Source organism: Thermobia domestica, chromosome 4, assembly GCF_964235325.1.
Source record: "Thermobia domestica chromosome 4, izTheDome1.hap1.1, whole genome shotgun sequence".
NCBI lineage: Eukaryota > Metazoa > Arthropoda > Insecta > Zygentoma > Lepismatidae > Thermobia > Thermobia domestica.
The window spans coordinates 225,477,669-225,499,375 of record NC_137457.1 but is presented as its reverse complement, the minus strand read 5'-3'; the positions used below and the strand labels follow the sequence as shown (position 1 = coordinate 225,499,375).

General features: G+C 36.6%; 1 protein-coding gene and 1 non-coding gene across 4 annotated transcripts in view; both read left to right on the top strand.

Moving 5' to 3' along the window:
• LOC145683879 (tyrosyl-DNA phosphodiesterase 2-like) overlaps nt 1–21,707 on the top strand; it is a 73,218-nt gene that overhangs the window by 46,934 nt on the left and 4,577 nt on the right. For all 3 annotated transcript variants that reach the window (XM_081755511.1, XM_081755512.1, XM_081755510.1), the window contains exons 5-6: nt 3,646–3,856; nt 7,669–7,839. In XM_081755511.1, coding sequence (XP_081611637.1) covers nt 3,646–3,856; nt 7,669–7,839 — 382 coding nt within the window. The remainder of the gene's footprint in view (nt 1–3,645; nt 3,857–7,668; nt 7,840–21,707) is intronic.
• TRNAQ-CUG (transfer RNA glutamine (anticodon CUG)) lies at nt 7,105–7,176 on the top strand. Its single transcript has one exon. It is a non-coding gene; the product is annotated as a tRNA-Gln (tRNA).

The following is a 21,707-nucleotide window of genomic DNA, read 5'->3' as shown; positions in this document are numbered from 1 at the left end:
AAGATAGACAACATCAACAGCGAAAAAGAGGGAAAGAAAAAAGATTTGGAAAAATTCTACAAACAATTGAACAATAATGGATATAGGATAGAGCAGTTTAGGAGAAAGAGAAAAGAAGATAATATGGATAGGAAAGAAGAGGAAGACAAGAAGTGGTATGGAATTCAGAGCATAGGCGAAAAGACCGAAGTGCTGAAGCAGTTATTAAGAAAAGGTGGTGTGAAGACTTATAGAAAAGGAGGAGAAACTTTGCTGAAGTGCATAAGGAAGAAAAGGAAAAGGAAGGAAAATCATATAGGGGAGCAGGAAGAAGGAGTAATATATGAAGTGAAGTGTAGTGAGTGTGACATGAAATACATAGGGGAGACGGGGAAAAGACTTATGGACAGATTAAAACAACATAAGGATGATGATAGACTGAAAAGAGATAATAACGCTATATACAAACATGTAAAGGAAACGGGACATAAAATAGACTGGGAGGGGCTAGGGGTTTAGAGAGAGAGAACAGGAAGATTATTAGAAAGTGGAAAGAGGCTAGAAGAATAAAGAGGAGAACTTAATGAATTGGACAAGCGGTATGAATATACACGAGCAATGGGAGAAATTGTTGGATGTGATAGAAAAGCAGCAAGAAAAGTGCATATAGGCTATTAATAATTATTTATTTATTTAAAAACATTATATATATATATATATATATATATATATATATATATATATATATATATATATATATATATTTAGTTATTTAATTTTCTTATTTAATATTTTCTATTTGTAATTTACTTTTCTTTGTATGTCATCTGTTTAATGAACTGTTAGAAAAAGTGAAAGGGCTCATTATATTTTTGTTGGCGCGGAATTGCTTTTATCCTCATTGGTTCCCTCCGACCAATGGGAGAGAAGAAAGGGCGTGGCCTTTCACTTTCTCGTGTATATAAGATCTGCTGTCACCTGTCTTTTCTCAGTGTTGGTGTCTGATGAAGAGGACGTTAGGTCCTTGAAACTGTAACACATTGTAAGTATAGTTTTTAATATATTTCATTCTGCTCTGGTCAGAACTATGTTTCTTGGCTATGTGCAGTACCCTAAAGATACTCCGATTGACTAAAACAGGTCAGTTTTGTCTGGAGCTGCAGGGTTCCTACTCGTCCTGGAAGTCCTGGAAAACCTGGAAATGCCCTTGAATTGATTTTGTCCTGGAAAATGCATTTCTGTCCTTGAAATTCACAGAAATACTGAATGTCAGAATTTTCATAATTATAATGAACATTTTAATTGATTGCTATTTTTGTTTGCTATTCCTGTTTTTTGTGTTGAATAATAATTTATCATGATCCTGCATGTGTAGGTGGGCTTTCTTTCTCCCAACAGGGAAGTTGGTTGGGACAACTTCTCTCTTCTTTCATCCACTAGTTTGTCAACTCATTGCTGCCCTCACTAGCACTATTCTCCAGAAACTGTGCTTTGTAGGACCAGTATCAACCCTGCATAATCAGTCTATTTTCGCAGCAGTACTTACTCTTCAATAAAATTTCATATGAATGCTATTTGTGACAAGGTCATATCCAGGTGAAACTCAATTCCTGATTATTTGTAAATTTGTTTGGTGCACAATTAAAATGTCCTGTAGAAAGAATGAAAATACGTGTGTTGGATTTAGGTGGATCGAATGCCTAAAATTCGGAGAAGCAACACATTACGCTCCACTTTGGGTATTTAATTATTGTGTATTAATACTCTACTTGCATTAATATTCACTGCATAAGCTACTGTACTTTTCATGTCACTATTATGGGTTTTGAACCTACATTTGCAATACAGTTACACCTTCCTGTGTTAAAGTCTTGGAAAATTGATTTGTTGTGGAATTTTTTTCGGGAGAGTGGAAACCCTGGGGGCTGTCACTCCAGTCACCAAACTCTACAGGTCTGAAATTGGAACACGAATTCTTTATTGTTCCATAGGAAAGGATCTTGTTTCCTAATGTTTGCGCCGGGTATCATGAATTTCTTGTGAGGTTTTCTTTTGTACGAGGTGATACTTGATGATCCGCCCTCAGTTCAGCATTGGAAAATTCTACGTCAGTCAGTGACGTTGCCTTTCCTTAAACCTGAAAAGAAAGGAAGAAAATCGGTAGATTTCCATAGAAAGTGTGGTATGTACCTAAGAAAGAGTGCTTTTTTAAGATTCTGTTATCAAAATTAACCTTCATGTATGGGAAGTGAGGAGAACTAAGGTTTTACCAGGACCTCCGCATAGTAATTGTGGATTTGACTTTTCATTGATGATTTATTTTGTGTAAACACTATCTTTAAAACGACCTACGGTTGTCATCTTCAGAGCAGTTGAGAAGGTTCCAACGACCTGTAAAACCTGGAAAAGTCAGGGAATTGGCGTACTCGTAGAAAGTCCTGAAAGAGTCAGTGAATTTTACGAACAGCTGAAGAAGCCTGGAAAATTCAGGGGATTTTTGGGACGGATTTTTGTTTCTCAAAACCCATTTCTCTTTTTGCCTTACCTTGCTATTTGATAGGAGATATTTTAGTAAAATAATTTGTTTTGAAAAATTTCTCCACCTACCTTCTCTCTGTATACATGTACAGTCCACAGCAAAAAACCTGCAACATGAGCATGTAAGTTTATTATGAAACTACGCCTAACAGCGCATTGAATCAACATAACGTCTAAGTTGCACGAATCACGCCAGGAGAAACCTCGGCGTCCTCCCCTGTTCACTGTTTTGGAGCAAAACTTCGTCGTTTCACAATAAATTTACATGCTCATGTTGCAGGTTTTTTGCTGCGGACTGTACATGTTTAATATATTAGGGATTGCCTGGTGGGAGAAATAGTTATGTATACGGTAGACCTGAAAATGTCTAAATCATGATCTGGAAAAATCATGGAATTCATGCTCGCCAAATAAGTGAGAACCCTAATTAATGTTGGATATTGTGGGACAACAGTTGTAAAATCCTAATTTAAAATATGAGACAGTTGTTTCAGCATCCAGCCTAATTCAGAAAGTAAAATTGGTAAAGCATATAATATTAAAAATAAATTCCAAGTATTATTGCATTTTAATAGTCAAATAATTTATTGTTATTATTAATCTCTTCATTATTTGTATATTTTCCTCTCCATCGCGAAACTTATTGCTAATTTTAGTGTTTTCTGTGAGAAAAGTGTTAAAATGAATATGATGTAAAAACATTTGTGAAGCCGAAGTTTTTCATTAGTATTTGGCTGTCGAAGGCAACAAGATCCGTTCCCGAAATCAGATCAGAAATATAATAATCCTGTAATCATTTCCAGATTACATAATAGGTGAGAGTTAGTTAAAACTGGTAGACTTCCTTAAAATCCGTTATGTTCTTACTACGCCAACAAAACTGGTAATGAGGAAAAAAAAAAAGTCTTCAAATGAATCTTTTTATTTCGAATTTATCACCATAAAGACCACCGTAGCAGGCTGAATGTATTCTCTTTCTGGTGCCTGTATACATTATTTTCTCTAAGTATAAGAAAATTGAGTGCATTTAAATTTGTAGATAAAAGTACAGTATTTTTAGAGAAGATCTTTGTAGAAATTATGTAATGTGTTAAAATTAACGGTTTTATTTATTCATTTATTTTTAAGTGAGAAACCTGATGTAGTGTTTCTTCAAGAAGTGATACCAGAAACCTTTTCGTACATTGATGTACACTTACCTGATTACATGTGCATTCCTGCAAGTATGGAAGGATATTTTACAGCTACGTTACTACGAAGGTTTACAATATACTATGATAGACATGAGATAATACCGTATCCTACGTCATTGATGCTACGAAATCTTCTCTGTGTCGAGGTATGTAAATTTGCATATTCTTAGGTCGTTGTTGGTTGGATTAGAGTATAGCGTCTCTTTCATCACCGAGGCTATATGAGACATGGACTTAGGTGAAATCCAAACCACCGTAGTGCGTTCAAATTTTTCAAGATCTTCCAACCGTTAATTGAACCTGCGCGCGCGCTGGCCACTAGACCATAAGGGAGGACTCTCTCAATTCGTTGTGTTTTTGATAGTAGGATTCTTAATATTTGAAGTATTGAACTTTATTAAACTAAAACTTAATTCCTTGGCCTGCCAAGGCCGGCCAGACGACTTCGAAAAATGAAATGAAATATTTCAATTTAACGTCCCACGTTTATGTCTTCTAGGCAGAGGAAGACTGAATTAAGACAGGTGAATGATGATGGGAAAATTGGTGGAATGATAATACGGAGGAAACGGGAGTACCCCGAGAAAACTGACGGAACGATGTTGTCTACCATAAATTAACTTGACCGCGAATCGGATCAGAAACCCCACAAACCAGAGGTAAGCGCTCTACACTTAGGCATCGTGTCCCGCCCCTCCCCCAGACAACTTTGAGTTGCAAGATGGGTAATCAACACATAATCTACCATCGCTGTTATTTCTGGCTTTGTAGACGGGAATTTGAATAATGACAATAGCATATTCAGAAATTTCCTTAGGAGCACGAATAATCATTGGTTTTTATGATTGTGTTATACAGGTTACTAGGGACATCAACTTTCTCAACACGAGGTTTGGAACTTTAATACTGGCAGCTATTTATTAACAACTGATGCGAAAGAGGTGCCCCCTATGAAAAGTTTTATAGTCCTACGACGTGGTCACCAGCGCTGGATGCTGTCCGTTATCAGCACTGTGGAATAACGCCGGTTCTATTGATGGGTCGTATGAAGCAGTATACTGCCTGAAGAATCTAGAACAGTTCGATAACGAATGCTACGAAGTAGTTCCTTCATAATAGAAATCAGATTTTAGTCACAGTGACGTTTGTACCGAAATATAGTCAGTTGAGCGAATAAGTCAGCCACAGATCGCGCATAAGCCTCGTTCTGTAAAGTTATTTGGAATCTGAAGATAGTTTCGCCCCTTCTTTCTCAGTGCTGATGCTCTGCAATAATTCCAAAATAAACAGTAATACTACACGTTACTGATGACGGCCTGTCTTGGGGTACTTACGGTATACATTATAAGATAACCCCATCCCGGTTGTACAAGAAAATCTCCATCACCTTCATAGTGCTAAGGTTCTTACAAGACTTTTCATATTCGTAATGACTCGCAATGACATCATTCGTTCGATGGGAATTTCAGTTTTGGTTCGAACGATCTGGCTTATATCTGACCTAGGGTTAGGATATGGAGTAAGAAATCCTCTCTTTCGCGCTCATTGTGCTTCATATGTATTTTAGCAGTATTATGTCATACCCATTTTTGCATCTGTGTAGAAACCGCGGAAATAGCCGTTTTTTTTTCTTCTTCTTTCTTCAGTCCCAGACATTCCTTCAGAATATGAAGCACAGTTATATGCGGTAGTTCAGTCGAGCTAACTCAATCGTTAACGTCGATCCGCCTCGAACAACGTGTTAACAGCCTGCACTTTCTCTTAACTGACACTCGGCAACCTCGCTAAGATATGTACTACACTTCGGTGTGCCTCGTTAGAGGCTTTAACATTCAATCTCTTTCCGAATCCTTTAGTCTTCTTTCAAGAGCATCGTAATTACACAACTTTAGACCGCTAACGCACATGAGACACTATTCTTCTCGTTAGGGTGCATGCGCGAAGCGTTGGGAAGGAAAGTAATTTGCTATAAGGTACGGTAAGTATCGAACTAGCGTAAGTAAGTAACGAAAGTAAGTAAAGAAAGTTTCGTTTCATGGCTTACATACGAGTGTCGCTGTTACTAAAGTTCAAACTCTTGTATATTTACAAATTGATAAGTACTTGGGAATGGTGGAATGAGCACGTGGTTTATTGCTATATAGGTGATGCTACGAAAGATTTCCACAGGATATATTAACTAATATGATAATATTATGAGTGGCCAGTATAGAGTGTTATGTATCTTAAAATATCAAAATGTAATCGTAACGACTAAGTAGGATCAGCCTAAGTGTTACTACTACTCCATGGAAAACCTTTTATCATCACTACTGTTGTTGAAGAATTGAAGAGCAAATACCTATGGTCATTTTGCCGTTGTAGTGTAGTAGAGGTGAAAGTTTGGGGCTAACCCACAGGATGAAGTAAGGCCAAGGGTTTGCGAAAATACTGCCTTGAGAAACATACACAGATCAATAAAGTAGGCGAACAAACGAAAGAGGAAAGAAAGATCTCTACTTCCACAATATAGCACGATACCAAATGCACAGAGTAAATAGATCACGATTTACGTAGGAAATAAATTATGAAATTACATTGTGCTAAAATAAACTTCTGCCAAGAGTTAGAATCCAAAGTAACTGATCAGTTTAATGATAAACTAGAGGAAACTAATATATTAAATTATTTTTGAATGCGTCTTCTTTTAGTTTTGAATATTGTGTATGCGTACTTTTATTTTAAAGCATATAATTTTTCTAAAATGTCTAATCCATTGTTATAAAGTAGTTAAGTCATATGTAAGACCGATCCAAATGAATATCAACCGGATATTTATGAATTTAAAGTACTGGGCTTTCACCGTGAACTCTTCTCTGTACAATATAATATCTAGGAGATCATCATGCTTTAGTTTTGTTTCACAACTGTGAGACTTCAGGAAGTAATTGAATGTTTTAAAAAATCTCATAATAAAAGGTAAAATAATACTAACGATTGAAAGCTTTTTAAAAAAATGTTTTTATAAAATGCACTAGAACATTTTAGTAGTAAATTATAATGAAGAAACTAGTAGAGCGTTCACCTCTGGTGCTTGTGGTCCCTGGTTCGATTCCAGCTTGCGCCAATTAAATTTTGTGGTGGACAAACACCATGTGCGTGGGTTTTCTCGTTTCCTCCCACTTTCTCCATTCCACCATTTCATTCATTATTTCATCATCACCGTCTCCTTTAGCCTAGCCGGCATAATCGTGGGACGTAAAACTCAAAGATTTTATAATGAAGAAATGTCATTAAGACACAAAACATTGAGTGTGATTTGGTGTTTAAGTAACGTTGTAATATACATAAAAACTTAGGCTCCACCTCAGTAGTCTTATTACCATTTCCTTACTTAACCCCAGCAAAAGAAGGGGGCGCGGTGGCTCAGTGGTAGAGCGTTCACCTCTGGTGCTTAGGGTCCCTGGTTCGATCCCAGCTCGCGCCGTGTGGACTTTGTGGTCGGCAAACACCGTGCTCGTAGGTTTTCTCGGGGTTCTGCCGTTTCCTCCCACTTTCTTCATTCCACCATTTCATTCATTTCTCATCATCACCGTCTCCTTTAGCCTAACCGGCATAATCGTGGGACGTAAAACTGAAAATTTCATTTCATTTCATTTACCAGCAAAAGAAAAAAACCTATAAAAAAGACATTGTTTTTAAGTCTTTGCAGTTTTTGTTTTGACATACTACATGTGGAAACCATGTTACGCTGCATTCATAGATAAGTTAATTCACCTTTTTAACTTCTAATGAACTTTCTAATGATGTATTTCCTTCTATTGAACTTGTTTGAACTTTCCACTAGCAAATTAATGCTTCTATTTAGAAAGAATAATCTGGTCTTGACTGATCTGAATTTTGAATAATCTGATCTAATATATGTTATTGTGAAATGTGTAATAATGTTTTGAGTTGTAATCTTATAATGTTATTGCAGGCTCATATAGGTCGACTAAAACTTACACTTCTGAACACTCACCTTGAAAGTACGAAAGACCACGCTGCTGAGAGATTAAAACAGTTAAAGTTGGCGTTCCAAAAGTGTACATCTGCTCCTGAATCGTGCACAGTTATATTTGCTGGTGACCTTAATCTACGGGATAAAGAGGTAAGAACATTGTTGCTGTAGTCAATTCAAAGAGTGTAAGTGGACGTAGGTGTAAATTTGCGGTAGCATAGTTAGAACTGTAGGTCAGAAAGCTCCTGATACGCCTGTTAGAGATCTCCCAAGACTGTTAGAGATCTCCCAAGACAACTCCCAAGACTACGAGTTCAACCGGTCGCTAACAGGTGGGTTGGAGCGGTTCAGACCCACAAAAGGCTGTCGCGCCAAGTTTTTAGTTAGAACTGGAGTTCAAAATTTTCTGTGAATGTAATACAATTTATTTGATTAATTACTAGTAGTAGATCAGTTATTAAATTCGTGCTACATCTGAAATACTGTAAGTTGTCATTAAGAACCAGACACACTTAGAGAATGTAGGTACTTGGAGCCTGGCATGGGTCCGCCATTCGTCATTTTCACAGCCTCTGTCCATCAAGGAAAACTTTTCATCAGTTCATGATAAATGGAAGCAGTTTTTTTTTTCCTTAAAATGGTGAACAGCTTGGTCGTGGATTGTAAGCGCGTTGGACATTTTCGCAACCAGTGCTCTGATTTATCACACACATGTTCATTGAGGTTTATACGTGGTCTTTTTAATGGTTAGTTGAGTTCATTTTCTACCCTTTCGTCAGATCACTGTCCATTGTTTTCTGAGTGATTGTTTTGGGATGCTAGAAATGAAAAGGGACACTTCCGAGCTGTTTATTTTTCTATGACTATTCTATCAGGCCTTGTTTCCATTTTGTACTAATACACAATAACAAACTGAGCAAGGCTATGTGATTATCTATCTGTTAAAATGCTACGATACCAATTACGAGCGACCGAGCTCCAACCTATAACTTTAACTTTCAAATCTTTGATTTACGGTTATTTATGATTTCACGTTTATAACAAAGACAAATATTTTTAAAAAGGTGTACTTTAAATAAATTACTTAAAGAGAGATTTTTCACAAAGTTTATCCTTTTAAATTATTGTTTAAAGCCTTTGCATTTTAATAAGCCTTTTCGAAATAAATGCAAGTGAATTGTGCTGCCATCTTCCGAGTTCTTTTAAACTATGTTTATATGTTTGTGGTCAATCCGTTCGACAATGAGATCTCGGAAACTACAGGCTCTAGAAAGATGACGTTTTTACTGATCGATTGGAAATTTTGCGTAGATTGTCCAGTTCTAATTGAGTATTTAAAAAAAACATGGCAATTATTTCTTTATTACATTTTTTTAGGGTACGCTGGAAGCGTTGAAATTTAAAAAAAAAACTAAAGCATCATATCCTATGCGTTATACATTCCAACACCACAATGTTGTATATTGGGGTTGTATATGTCTCAGGCGTTTGTTCCATGACCAAATAATGGTGAAAAAGAAAGGATAACCATTTCTCGAGTCTAAGATAAATCTTTACTTTTTGAGTGTTTTGCCCAATGAACACCATATATAACTGACATTATAATTAATTGTATATGTAATGTATTTGCTTATTACATACTGCATGCAGGAAGAAAGAAAACACTGGTCATACATGAATTAGAAACTCCAACCGGAAGTAGGCTCAAATCTTGCAAACGGTGCGAGATATTGAGAAAAAATAATCGAAAAAAATCTCCCCTTTATGATACCCCTTGCCGATTTTTTTTTTTTTTTTTTTTTTTTTTTAAATCAAGACGTCTTTCACTTGTATCTGTAAAGGGACATGTACATATGTTGTGAGGAATGAGAAGGAGATTTATGCTCATATGCAAATGATGCGCTGTGTACAGAGCACAGGTTCAGCTAGTATGTAAAAAAAACACTATCACGTAACAGTTTCAACACAATAACTGTGTCTTCATCAGACTTCCACTCCTTGTGGCTAAGTGAAAGCCACACAAGTGTTACTTTTTAATGAAGGGGCGGAGCCTAATTAAAAGTTGATTTCCGGAGATTATATAAGTGATGACCAACTCCCAAGCAGCGAGAAAGAGTGGAAATCTGATGAAGACACAGTTATTGTGTTGAAACTGTTACGTGATAGTGTTTTATATATATATATACATATACATATTATCACATAGCCTTGCTTAGTGTGTTATTGTGTATTTTTCTAGTAGCTATAAGGACAATATTTAGATCAAATTTAATTTAATACTAGTGACTCATTTATATTTGGGGTGCATCTAACATCATGGGCCAAATTTGTACAGATGGGAGAGGGGTCCAATTGAAGAATTGTGAGATAGGGAACCTAGGATCGAAAACGCCTATTTCAAGCGCTACACCATCTTAGTAAACAAAATCAGTAATAATTGTGCGTATTGTGTCGATTCAACTCTTAATTGCCTAATTTTTATTACAGACAAGCTATTGCTTCACTGAACGTGAAAACAACTGACAGTAACTGTTGAATAGGCGACCATCAACAGTGATACATGTAGCAAAACGCAGCATTAAATTTTCCAGCTTTCTCTCAAATATCACCAGTATCTGTTGCAATCAAGCACGCAGCTAGAATCTATAAACAGGTCCTCCTCGGATTCCACTGGTATTTCGCACACTAATGACTTGATGTATTTACAAAGAAATAATTGAGAGGAGTGAGGTCTTGTGCACGTTAACCACTGAACGATATCCAAATTATGACGAACATCAATATTGAAGTGGGCAGGTACGCTGCCATGTTGCACCGACATCATCTCGCGGATATCCAGAGGTATAGTACAGCCTCCAACAATTCGTACATTACATCTCGAAGAAATAATAGATACTGTTGTCCTTCAAGCAGGGCGACAGGAGATAAAGTCTTATTAGTTGGTTGCGTACAATTCCAGCACAAGTTGATACAAAATCACTGCTGGTAACGAGACAAGCTAATATCATGTAGATTGTCGTCACTCCACAGCTATTATGACTATTGAAAATAGCATCACTGGTAAAAGGCGCCTTGTCAGTGAACAAATCACACTATAGAAAGTTCGATATATCATGTTTTTCGCACCTGTTGTTTGTGATAAGGTCAGGGTTGGCTGGTTTAAACCAAAATACGAAAAATGTTCGTAAAAGTGTAAGTGTTCCTAAAATCTTGATGAACACACATTTGTGGGTTATCGCGTGTCACTCCCGCATATTATTCGTATTATATTCAGGCCTAAATTCCCCATTCATTACTCAAAGAGATTATACTACAAAAGCAACTTTTTATATTTATAAGTTTATGAATGTTTCTTTCGTGATTTTTTAGTTTGTTATGCAATTGCAATCAAAGAAAAATTCCAGATACTGTTTCGCTTTAATAATGTTTACTATTGATAAAATACATCGAAATACCGTACTTTTTTTTTGGGGGGGGAGGGTCATACAAACCCCACAAGAGGCATTTACTGAAATCAGAAGAATCTTGGGTATGTATTTATGTATAAATGGGTCAGAGCAAAAGTGGACTCAAATAATTCTTATCTTTATTCGCTTTTCTTACTGATATGCAAATTAAGTCGTATTTTTTTTAACTTGGACTAATAAAAGTCGTAGTGAACTAACTTGGATTTAATTAATCCTTCTGTACTCTGCAATATTTTGAATCTGTCCATATGTAATTCTGTATAATGGTTTCACTTGTGCAACTGTTTATCTTTTTGTTCTTCTGAAATGACTCTTGATAATTTGACAATTATGTTAAAAGTATGTAAAGATCAGTATAGCGTATTTTTGTCAGGAGTCCTTCATGAGTGAGTCGGCAGACGTATCACATTTGTGGCCAATTAGTCCCGGTTTCAAGTTCAAATGGAGGACAATTTGTTTCGGATGTAGGTCGAGAAACGGTTTGGACTCCGCTTTAAGCTTATGTGACCCCTTCCACCATAACCTGGTTGTTGCATAATAACACCAAATTGAGACAAACTTATTTCTGTCCATATGTGATACAAATGCATAGAGCAAATTATTTAAACAAAAAAAAACCTGGTTTAAATAAAAAAAAAAACAGGTTTAAACAAAAAAACTTTTTTTTTTGTTTTTTTCAATAAAAACCATGGTTTTTGCTAACCTTGGATAAGATGTAGTTGTTAGTTTCTTAATACATGCCACACACTATCCGTAGCAGCGCGTACGTGACGAGCAATTTGACGGATGCTTGTTGATGGGGATCCTTCCACATGATCCAACACCATCTCGTTAAACTCTGGTGTGCAAATAGTTCGTTGTCTCGGTCATCTCTGGTTGACTTGAAAGATCCATTCTCTCTCAAGTTTGTATCTGCGGCGAGAAGTATCTTCCAATTCGGATGACGTCTGTTCGGAAACTTGTATCTGTACTGCCGTTCAGCTTTGCAAGCGCCACAACCTGCTTCACCGTACATTAAATGCATGTCTACAAGCTCATGTAAGTGTAATTCTCTATCTTCGATCACAAGAAGCGCATTTAACACGCTAAATGTTGTGTAAACACAATTCGATCATGTATTGTTTCACGTGCTAATGCTAACAAACGTTGAGAAATGATTGTTTCTCGTATGAAAAATTACGCAGCCATACGTGAGTTATGAAAACTTGAGCAAACAGATGTAATGAATCTTACGCCCTCATCCGTAGATAATGAGAACAAATGTATAGGCTATAATTATTTGTTATATGCCAATTATTATTTCAAAAATAGTTTCTTCTAACATGACAGATTTTAATGTAAATACCTCCTTTATAGTTTCGTGAATGCTATGGTACAGTATCAATAAAATTCAGGCTAAGTATTAAATACAGTAACTTTCTGTTGAAGGTAACGTACACTAAATGAAATGGAATTAAATGATCAAGTTGGAAATACTGTACCTGTCAATTTCAGAGCAATCACTATTTTCCATTAGTCATAAGGCGTGAGAATCTGTTCAGAATGTAAAGACGAAATGAAGAAGGAATAAGTCATCTCAAACGAACTCAAAATCACATTAACACTTCATATATATTGGGAACTGAGAGTAAAGGAAGTCCCACAAACCCCGACTTCGTTCTCCCCAATACTTACCCCATAAGAGTAACCACACCTTAACAAAATATAAGTAAGTAATATTGTTTAGAAGAGCGATTAAGATTATTCTAGTATTTTCACAAGTATCCGCAATTTTATCTGCCTTCCGCATAGAAACTAAAAATATATCCGCGAAAGCTATATTGCTGCAGATATCCGCATCCTCGTAAACCTCTGCTCTTATGAGTCTTGTTTTACTTCGTAATCTCATAGTGCGCGGTGACGAATTGTCCATATATTCAGTGAAGCTTTCTAGCTGAATTGTATTGAAGGTTGCTCTGTGATAGTTTTGAGATGTTTTTCTTATATAAAATGACCTCGTTGAACTGCCTGTAAACCTTAACGAATACGAGCGACTTTGCATTTTGAAATGAACTATTATCGGGTGCTAGGTAGAGTATTGTGTGCAGAGTTTCTTGAAAGTTGATTGTACATTTTTGGTTTCCAAAGCTTTGAATGAAATAATTTTAAGTTTGATTCGATCTGATGAAGAAGAAAAACAAAATCACTGGACTTATTTGTTGATTTTATCAAAACCAGAGGTTGAGCTGAGACCAGAAATGGTCATTTTCTGTCAGGCTCATCCGCATTAATTTTAATTACACTAGCATTGATCATTCTCAATAGGAATCGCGTTCAATTATTAAACTAGAACTTGGGACTCAAGTGTTTCGGGTTGTCGGGTTTGGGCATCTAATGAGTGACATCATGTTAACATTTAAAATTGAAATCCAGTACAGTGGAATTGTGTTACATAAAGTAATACAATACACCACCAACTCATGTCCTTCTTTTCAGATTATTTAAGCACTCTCTCGGTTACTTCAGTTATTTGGTATTTGCGTAATTCTTGGTTCACTTCACACCTGGTATCCACATCCATTAGGCAAGAGGAAGTACACACGGAAAGGAAAGTATTTGACAGTTGACAAATTTTCTTTTACCAATAACTCGGGAACAAATGAATTAATTTGAATCTTTTTTATTATTATTCATAGAATAGTTACAATTTGTAACTTGCCAAAATCGGTACTGTATTAGGTTAATTTATTGTTGAGTTATTAAGAAAAGAATTTTGTCAAGTGAAGAATATTTTCTTTCGTAACTGTACGAACATGCTAATTTTAGTCGAATCTCTCGTGATTAGTTCTATGAGTGTGAGCTGGTTCACTCCAAATAATATTTAAGAGCAAACTCACGCTCCTTTGGTAGGATAAATACATCTCGAAATGTAACGCAAGGAGATATTATTATTTGATAACGGGGGAAAATTACTTCAGTTGTAAGCATAAATACAATAATAAATCCAACTTACCTGTATTGATGATAGTAAAGGGGGATTGTTGAGGTTTTAGTCCCCGGCCTTTACTTCTCTTAAATGTTCCTTAGTTAAGACTTCTATGTAAGGTCTTTTAAAGGATATTCTTCACTATGCAATAAAGAAGTATATGCATAAGGAAAAATAACACTGATTTAACAATAATTAACGCCATATAATTTGAGGAATGCGCAGGAACAGCTCATCGTATCTCTTTTCTACACTGAGCTATCCATTCTTTTTATTCAAGTTGAAAGAATTCTCATAAAAAATATACTGCACACATGATGAGCACCTTTAGTCCCATCGGAATCGGACACATTACTAACGAACAAGAAAAGAAACAAAAAATGATTATTTTGAAACATAATATTAACTAAGAGGGCCGCGATGCCTCAGTGATAGCGCGTTCACCTCTGGTGCATAGGATTCTTGGTTCCATCCCAGCTTGCGTCAAGTGAGTTTTGTGGTGGACAAACACTGTGTGCGTGGGTTTTCTCAGGGTTCTCTCGTTTCCTCCCACTTTCTTTATTCCACCATTTCATTCAGTTCTCCTCCTCACCGTATCCTTTAGCCTAGCCGGCATAACCGTGGGACGTAAAACTTGAAGATTTCAGTTCATTTCGTAATATTAACTAAGAATATGCTTAAAGTAGACTATCCCATAAATCGAAATTTACTTGTAATTAATATGGGTAACAAAATCTCTCATCTGTCAGATCAGAAGAGCGTCAAATTATCAAGAATCAAAGGATGTCAATTATTGCACCCTGTTTCAAGACCTAGTAGAATCCCACACTCTTTATGTCAAGACCTAGATGATAGGTTAGTGTTGCTTCAGTAAAACAATGGAAAATGAATGAAACTCTGAAGTCAGACTTGCGTATAATACAATTTCTGTACAAAAAGGTAGCAGATTGAGGAGGATCCTATTTATCCCTTATATGAATGTCAGTGATAAAACTAACTAGCTCTATGGCCTATGGAACCCGGAAGTTCAATGCCGCGTTCACAAAAGCTCTACACTGACTTCTGTCCTTAGCTAACTGCATCCAGTTTCTACATTGTATTCCGATCTCTGCGAGATCCATCTTCATATTGTCCTCCCATCTGCGCCTAGGTCTTCCTAATGGTCGTTTTCCGATTGGTCTTCCAGTCAAGACTTTGAAAGCGTTCCTATTTTCTTCCATTCTAGCTACTTGACCCGCCCATCTAAGCCTCCTAGACTTGACGATCCTAACAATGTTGGGTAAACCGTATAAATTATGTAGTTCCTCGTTATGAAGTTTCCGCCATTCCCCATTCCCGTTTCTCTTGGGTTCGAATATTCGTCTCAGGATCTTGTTCTCAAATACTATCAGTCTATGTTCTTCCCTCAGAGTAAACGACCATGTTTCGCAACCATACAGAACAACTACAGATACAGGCATGATTATCGTTTTGTATATTTTAAGCTTCAGATTCCTCGATAGCATTCGCGACAAGAGATTTTGAACCGAGTAGTGACACGAATTTCCTGCTTTTAGTTGACATTTAATTTCTTCGTGAATATGATTTTCCTCTGTTAATACTGATCCTAGATATTTGAAACTATCCACTTTATCAAAAGTATTATTTAATATTTTAACGCATCCATAATTTGCCGTATTACGGTCCCGACGCACTTCCATGTATTTAGTTTTCTCTGCATTTACTTCTAAACCCATGTCCCTGCAAGCGTTTAATAAGAGATCTGCATTTCTTTCTATTGTTCTCCTATCATCCCCTATTAAATTCACATCAGCATATGCCATAACCTGGTGAATACCGTTCAGCTCTAGGCCCTGGTTGCTATCTTTGATTTTCCTTATAGCGTATTCCAGAACAAAGTTAAATAATAGTGGCGACAACGCATCTCCTTGTTTCAGGCCATTCACGACGTGAAAGGTCGGGGACAAAAATTTTCCTACCCGGACTTTACTTTGGGATTCATTTAAACATATCTTAATTAATCTAATTAGCTTTCTCGGTATTCCAAGTTCTGTAAGAACGTTGTATAATGTTTCTCTCCTAACCGAGTCGTACGCCTTTCTAAAATCAATAAATAGTTGCTGTACCAGGGTATTGTGTTCCCACTTTTTTTCGAGTATTTGGCGAATGGTAAATATTTGGTCGATAGTTGATCGATTTCGTCTAAATCCGCACTGATAATCTCCAATAATTTCATCTGCGTATCGGGTCAATCTTGCTAATAGAATATTTGAAAGGATTTTATAAGATGTTGACAAAAGAGAAATGCCTCGATAATTATTACAGTCAGTTTTGTCGCCTTTCTTGTGAGTTGGAACAATGATTGATTCTTTCTACTCTTGTGGCAATTCTTCCTTGTTCCAGATAAGGAGAATGAGTTTGTGTATCTTGTTCCACAATTTTTCGCCTCCAGCTAAAATTAACTCAGCCGGAATTTCATCTACACCCGGAGATTTGTGTTTATTTAATTTCTTTATAGCGGTTTCTACTTCTATTCGGTTGGGTTCTGGAATATACGGTTCTGCGGTGTGTATCTCCTCTTCTCCAAGCACACTAGTTTTTGGTTGCGTGTTAAGCAAATCGTCAAAGAAATCTTTCCATCTATTCAAGATGCTATCCGTATCAGTGAGAATTGTACTGTCAGATTTCTTTAATATATAAGCACGAGGTTGATAGCCATTCTTAAATTCGCTGATCCCCTTATAAATGTCACGGATGTTTTTATTTTTACTATTATCTCCAAGTTCCTTAATTTTAGGTTTCAAAAAATCGCGTTTCTTTGTTCTAAAAGTTTTGGAAGTTTCCCGCCTGATATCTGCGAAATTTTGTGTAGTTATTTCATTCGGATTTTGTAGCCAGCGTAATTTTGCCTGTTTTCTCTTCTCTGTTAGTTTAATGCATTCCTGGTCGAACCATGGTTTGTTCCTACGCATTTTTGCGTGTCCCAATTTCTCTTTTGCTGAAATTTAATACTATCTCTAATTTCAATCCAAGTATCCTCAACACTAGTGTACTCCGAATCTTCTAAATCCGAGAATCTATTCGAAACTTCAATCTGGTATTCCTCTCTTACCTGGCTCTCTTCTAACTTCTTTAAATTAAATCCCTCCGTTTTCGGACATTGAATATTACCTTTATTCAACGATAATCTCTTTCGTATTATGGCTGCTACCAGGTAGTGATCAGTGTCACAATCAGCCCCTCTAACGACCGGACATCAATTATGCTACATTGCCTTCTTCTATCTACTAGAACGTGATCAATTTGATTGTGTGTTTTTCCGTCTGGTGATGTCCAAGTGTATTTATGAACGTCGCGATGTGGGAATTTTGTACTCTTCATAATTAGGTTTTTGGATGTTGCAAAGTTCACGAGTCTAACACCGTTGTCATTACTTTCCTTACGCAGACTTTCGTTCCCTATAATCGGTTTGAAAATATCCTCTCGTCCTACCTTCGCATTGAAATCCCCTAATAGAATTTTCATATGGTATCGGAATGTCAGTGATTGTAATTTTAAATTTGTAACGGGATTATACTAGTAACTGTTCGAAATTAAATAATGTCAATATGAGTTCGCCTGTTGTGTTTCGTAAATGAATATGCGTAGATGGGAAATCCGTAAAAGGAGTCGTGATACTGTAGTTTTGAGTGAGGACTATTTTGGAAGAGGATATTTTAAACTGTTTAAACTGTCATTTAATTGTAAAATTTATATACACTAAAATTAAGATAGTTTATTTATGAAGACGATATACAGAATAAATCGATATCATTTTATGTCGTAATTATTAATGAGTTATTGGATTTAAGTATTGTTTAGATACAGACGAAATCCTACAATAAATTGCTAATACATAGCAGTAACTTAGCAAACTACGTTCTACAAAGTTTTGAATCGCACGGAAAATAAAATGCAATTTTAAAATAAAATGTTTCAGTATTGTTTAAATACAAAATACGGCTTTAGTAACGAGTAGTAATAAGTAATCATAATTAAACTGATTATTTTCATCAAGCTTTGATTAATACACCTAGTGCCGTATACTGTAGAAGCGAGCGAAAGATTTTATTTATGTTAAAGGTTTTTAACACCTTACCTTTGAAAAATTTCATTACCAACCGGTAAGACTAACACTCAAGCCTTCAAGGATTTTTCTAACAATTAAAAGTTGTCCTCAAACGTTTTTGAAGTTGAAAGTGAACTCTTCATACCCAGCAGAAGGAGAAGGTTCATTTTGGGAGCCTGGGAATCACAAGCCATGTTACGTGCAAATCTGATATATAAGGCGCACATCAAAAATACATGCAGTTTCATTCTAATTTCCAAGGACGAGGAAATACAGGAAACTAACCTGTGTCTATTTCTCAACAAACTATTACTACTGATACACAGTTGCCATCGCTCCGTCCATTTTGTATAGCGTGGCATAATCATTTTTGGGGGTATGTTTCAGATACTGGAGAATAACACTTCCCAGGGATGATCTACTGACAAAATGGCGTCCACGAGAAGAATCCTTGAGATTCAGGAACAAGCAGAAGTCACTCGGGGCTAAATCGGGTGAGTAGGTTGGGTGTGACAAAAGTTCAATACCGTGTTCAGTCAAGAATGAGGTCACAACATTAGCACGGTGTGGCGATGCATTGTCCATGTAAAGGATGCAGTTGCCATTTGTGATGGTTTCTCAGTCAATTTGGGCAAAACTTCTGTATCCAAAAGTGTACGAAAATATTTCCCTGTAATTTTATGACCTTTGGGAACAGGGCGGGGGAGTATCACTCCCTGGGAATCCCAGAAGATAGCGTACAGCACCTTCTCATTGGATGACACCTGACTTTTTTGGGGGGGGAGGGCAGGGGAGATGAATCTGTGTATTTCCACTGCATCGACTGTCTTTTTGTTTCTGGGTTGAAGAATGGAATCTGTGATTCATCCATTGTCATAACACTTTATCCAAGAAATTGCGTCCGTCTCTTCTGAAGAGTTTCAAATTTACAACACTTGATCAAATCTTTGCCTCATTTTGATCGCCATGAAGCATTCGTGGTATCCAGCGAAAATTAACTTTCCTTAGGCCTGGTTCGTTTATAATTATTCGTTCTATTGTTCCCATTCTTAGTCCTAGTGTATCATATCTGCGTGGTAACACGGCTGTCTTCCATAATGAAAGTTTCAACACGGACAATGTTAGGGTCAAATGATGCTGCTTTTGGATGTCCAGACTTCTGCTCATCTTTCAATTCGTTCGCTGAACTTTGAACTCACGCACCCACTTCCTAACAGTGTTTTCTGCAAGAGCACTGTCATCACACACACCATCCAATTGGCAATGAATATCGGCTGCGGAACGTCCAACTGCGGTGAGGAATTTCACAATTACCCGTTGCTCTTCAACCGAAAATTCCATGTACCCGGGCAGTATAAAAAGTACGTCTTACTCGTTTAGGCGCTGTGACGCAACTTCTGTCACCTAATAAACAAAACCTGCACTGCTTAGAGATGATGGATGGAGGTCCCCCACGCTGCAGTTGCTCTCCTGAAATGACAAAAAAAAAATTGTACTTTAGAACAAAATGGCATATACTTTTGGTGTGCACATCGTATATGTATATATAATGTGGCTGAATTCACATCCTTGTCTCTAATTAATTCGAATTCTAAACATAGGGATAAGTCATAAGTCTTAAACTGTATCCAGTGAACTTTCCATAATTCAAAACAGTATTAGTAACATTTTATAAAACTGACAAGCACTTACTTTTGGAACTGCAACTCTGACTAATGCAAGTCACACCGTTTCAATGAGACATGAACCTACAATTTAATTAGATATCCGCACTTGCTATGTGCGACCATGAGGAAATCAGACTAGAACGTAACGAACTTAAGAACTTACGAACTGTCAGGAGGAGATAGCCATTTTGCATTGCGCTTGCGCTCACTCGGACTTACGTTCAGTATTATCAAATTGAGTTCGGACTCGGGTGAACAGGTCCTCCACGCATGCGAGTTTGCACATCTCTGGCGGCGGACTAGCTACCTAGTTATATCATAAATACTGTCACAAAGTTTGGAGTGGTGCTGTATTCATCCGGAGTGGCACAGTGCTGCCATCTGTGGATAAAGCGGAAGATGCATGTAGTGTGTGTTTGACTGTTCATGACATACGTTGATATTGTACCAGGGTGGATTGATTTAAATCAGTCTGATTTAAATCAAGATTTAAATCACTTGATTTTTTAAATAAAAATCGTTGATTTAAATCAAATTCCGAAATAAAATAATTTAAAGTGAAAATAAGTAAAATCCCGTTTCTGTTCTGTTATTTCGGTTACGGAAGTTAATAATCATAATATAATGAGACTCAAATGTACAGTATGCACAGCATAGTATGTAAACAAGTGTCATGCACAGGATGACTAGGGAAAATCCCGTTTTGAACGGGTAACGGAGCAATACTGCTTTCTTCTCTTCGTAACAATGGGTTTGGGTTTTAAAATCTTCCAACGGGGAAATCTCCATCGACATTTAAGACGAAAATTCTTTCGCGTGCGCGTCTGCTTGTTTGTTTCCAGGTAATAGGGCGTATTTAGAGGGGTCTTATCCCCTTTCCGATTTTTTAAAGATTTATAACTTTAGGCGAAATTTATGTATTTCGTGCCTCAAGCTAGCTCCAATTTTTTAAAAATATATCCCTCATTATTCGATTTAAAAAGTACCAATAATCTTTTTTACTTCGTTTTTTCTTTTTTTCAAGACTGAAGGCATTGTAGAACATGTTATATATGCTTTCACGCCTTTCTGCGTCGAGACATAGTGTGTGATGACATCATAAGTTTAAAGAGATATTTTTTGTTATGCCTATTATTCTTATTTTTTGGCAGGCTTACATTTTGCATTCAAAAGACTGAAATTTTGCACACTCGTTCAGTGCACCCCTTAGTATTTTTCAGATGTTTTCAGATCTCTGCGTGAAAACAGGGGGGTCTAGAGGGGAAAATGTAAAAAATATAACAAAATAGCTTTTTCCGCGATTCAGATGGAGACATACGAATGATACCGTTTGAAAGACTGTTCTATTCTGAAGAGAATGACGTACGAACTATGATCCTAGGATGAATAGGAATGTTTCAATAAACTGTCACCTGATATCCTCTTTTATACGGGAATCTGGGGTATTTGGGGAATGTTATTTTTCGCGGGCTTACTTTTGCACCTAGAAGATTGAAGTTTTGCACTAGTATTTTTCAGTGTTTTAGATCTCTACCTTAAAACAGGGGGTTGGTCCAGAGAGGTAAAAACTAAAAAGGATATTTTTAACAGAAAATCCCTTTTTTCGTGATTTTTCCGCCCCAGATACACGATGGAGACGTTTGAATGGTACAATTGAAAATCTTTTTTATTCTGAAGAGAATAATGTACAAATCACGACCTTAGGATAAATAGAGATATCTGAGGAAATTTTTATATTACATGCGGGTTGTCTGGGGCACTGTGGGGGTGTTCTTAGCTCATTGCTAAATATTTTCCCCGCCCTCAGTATT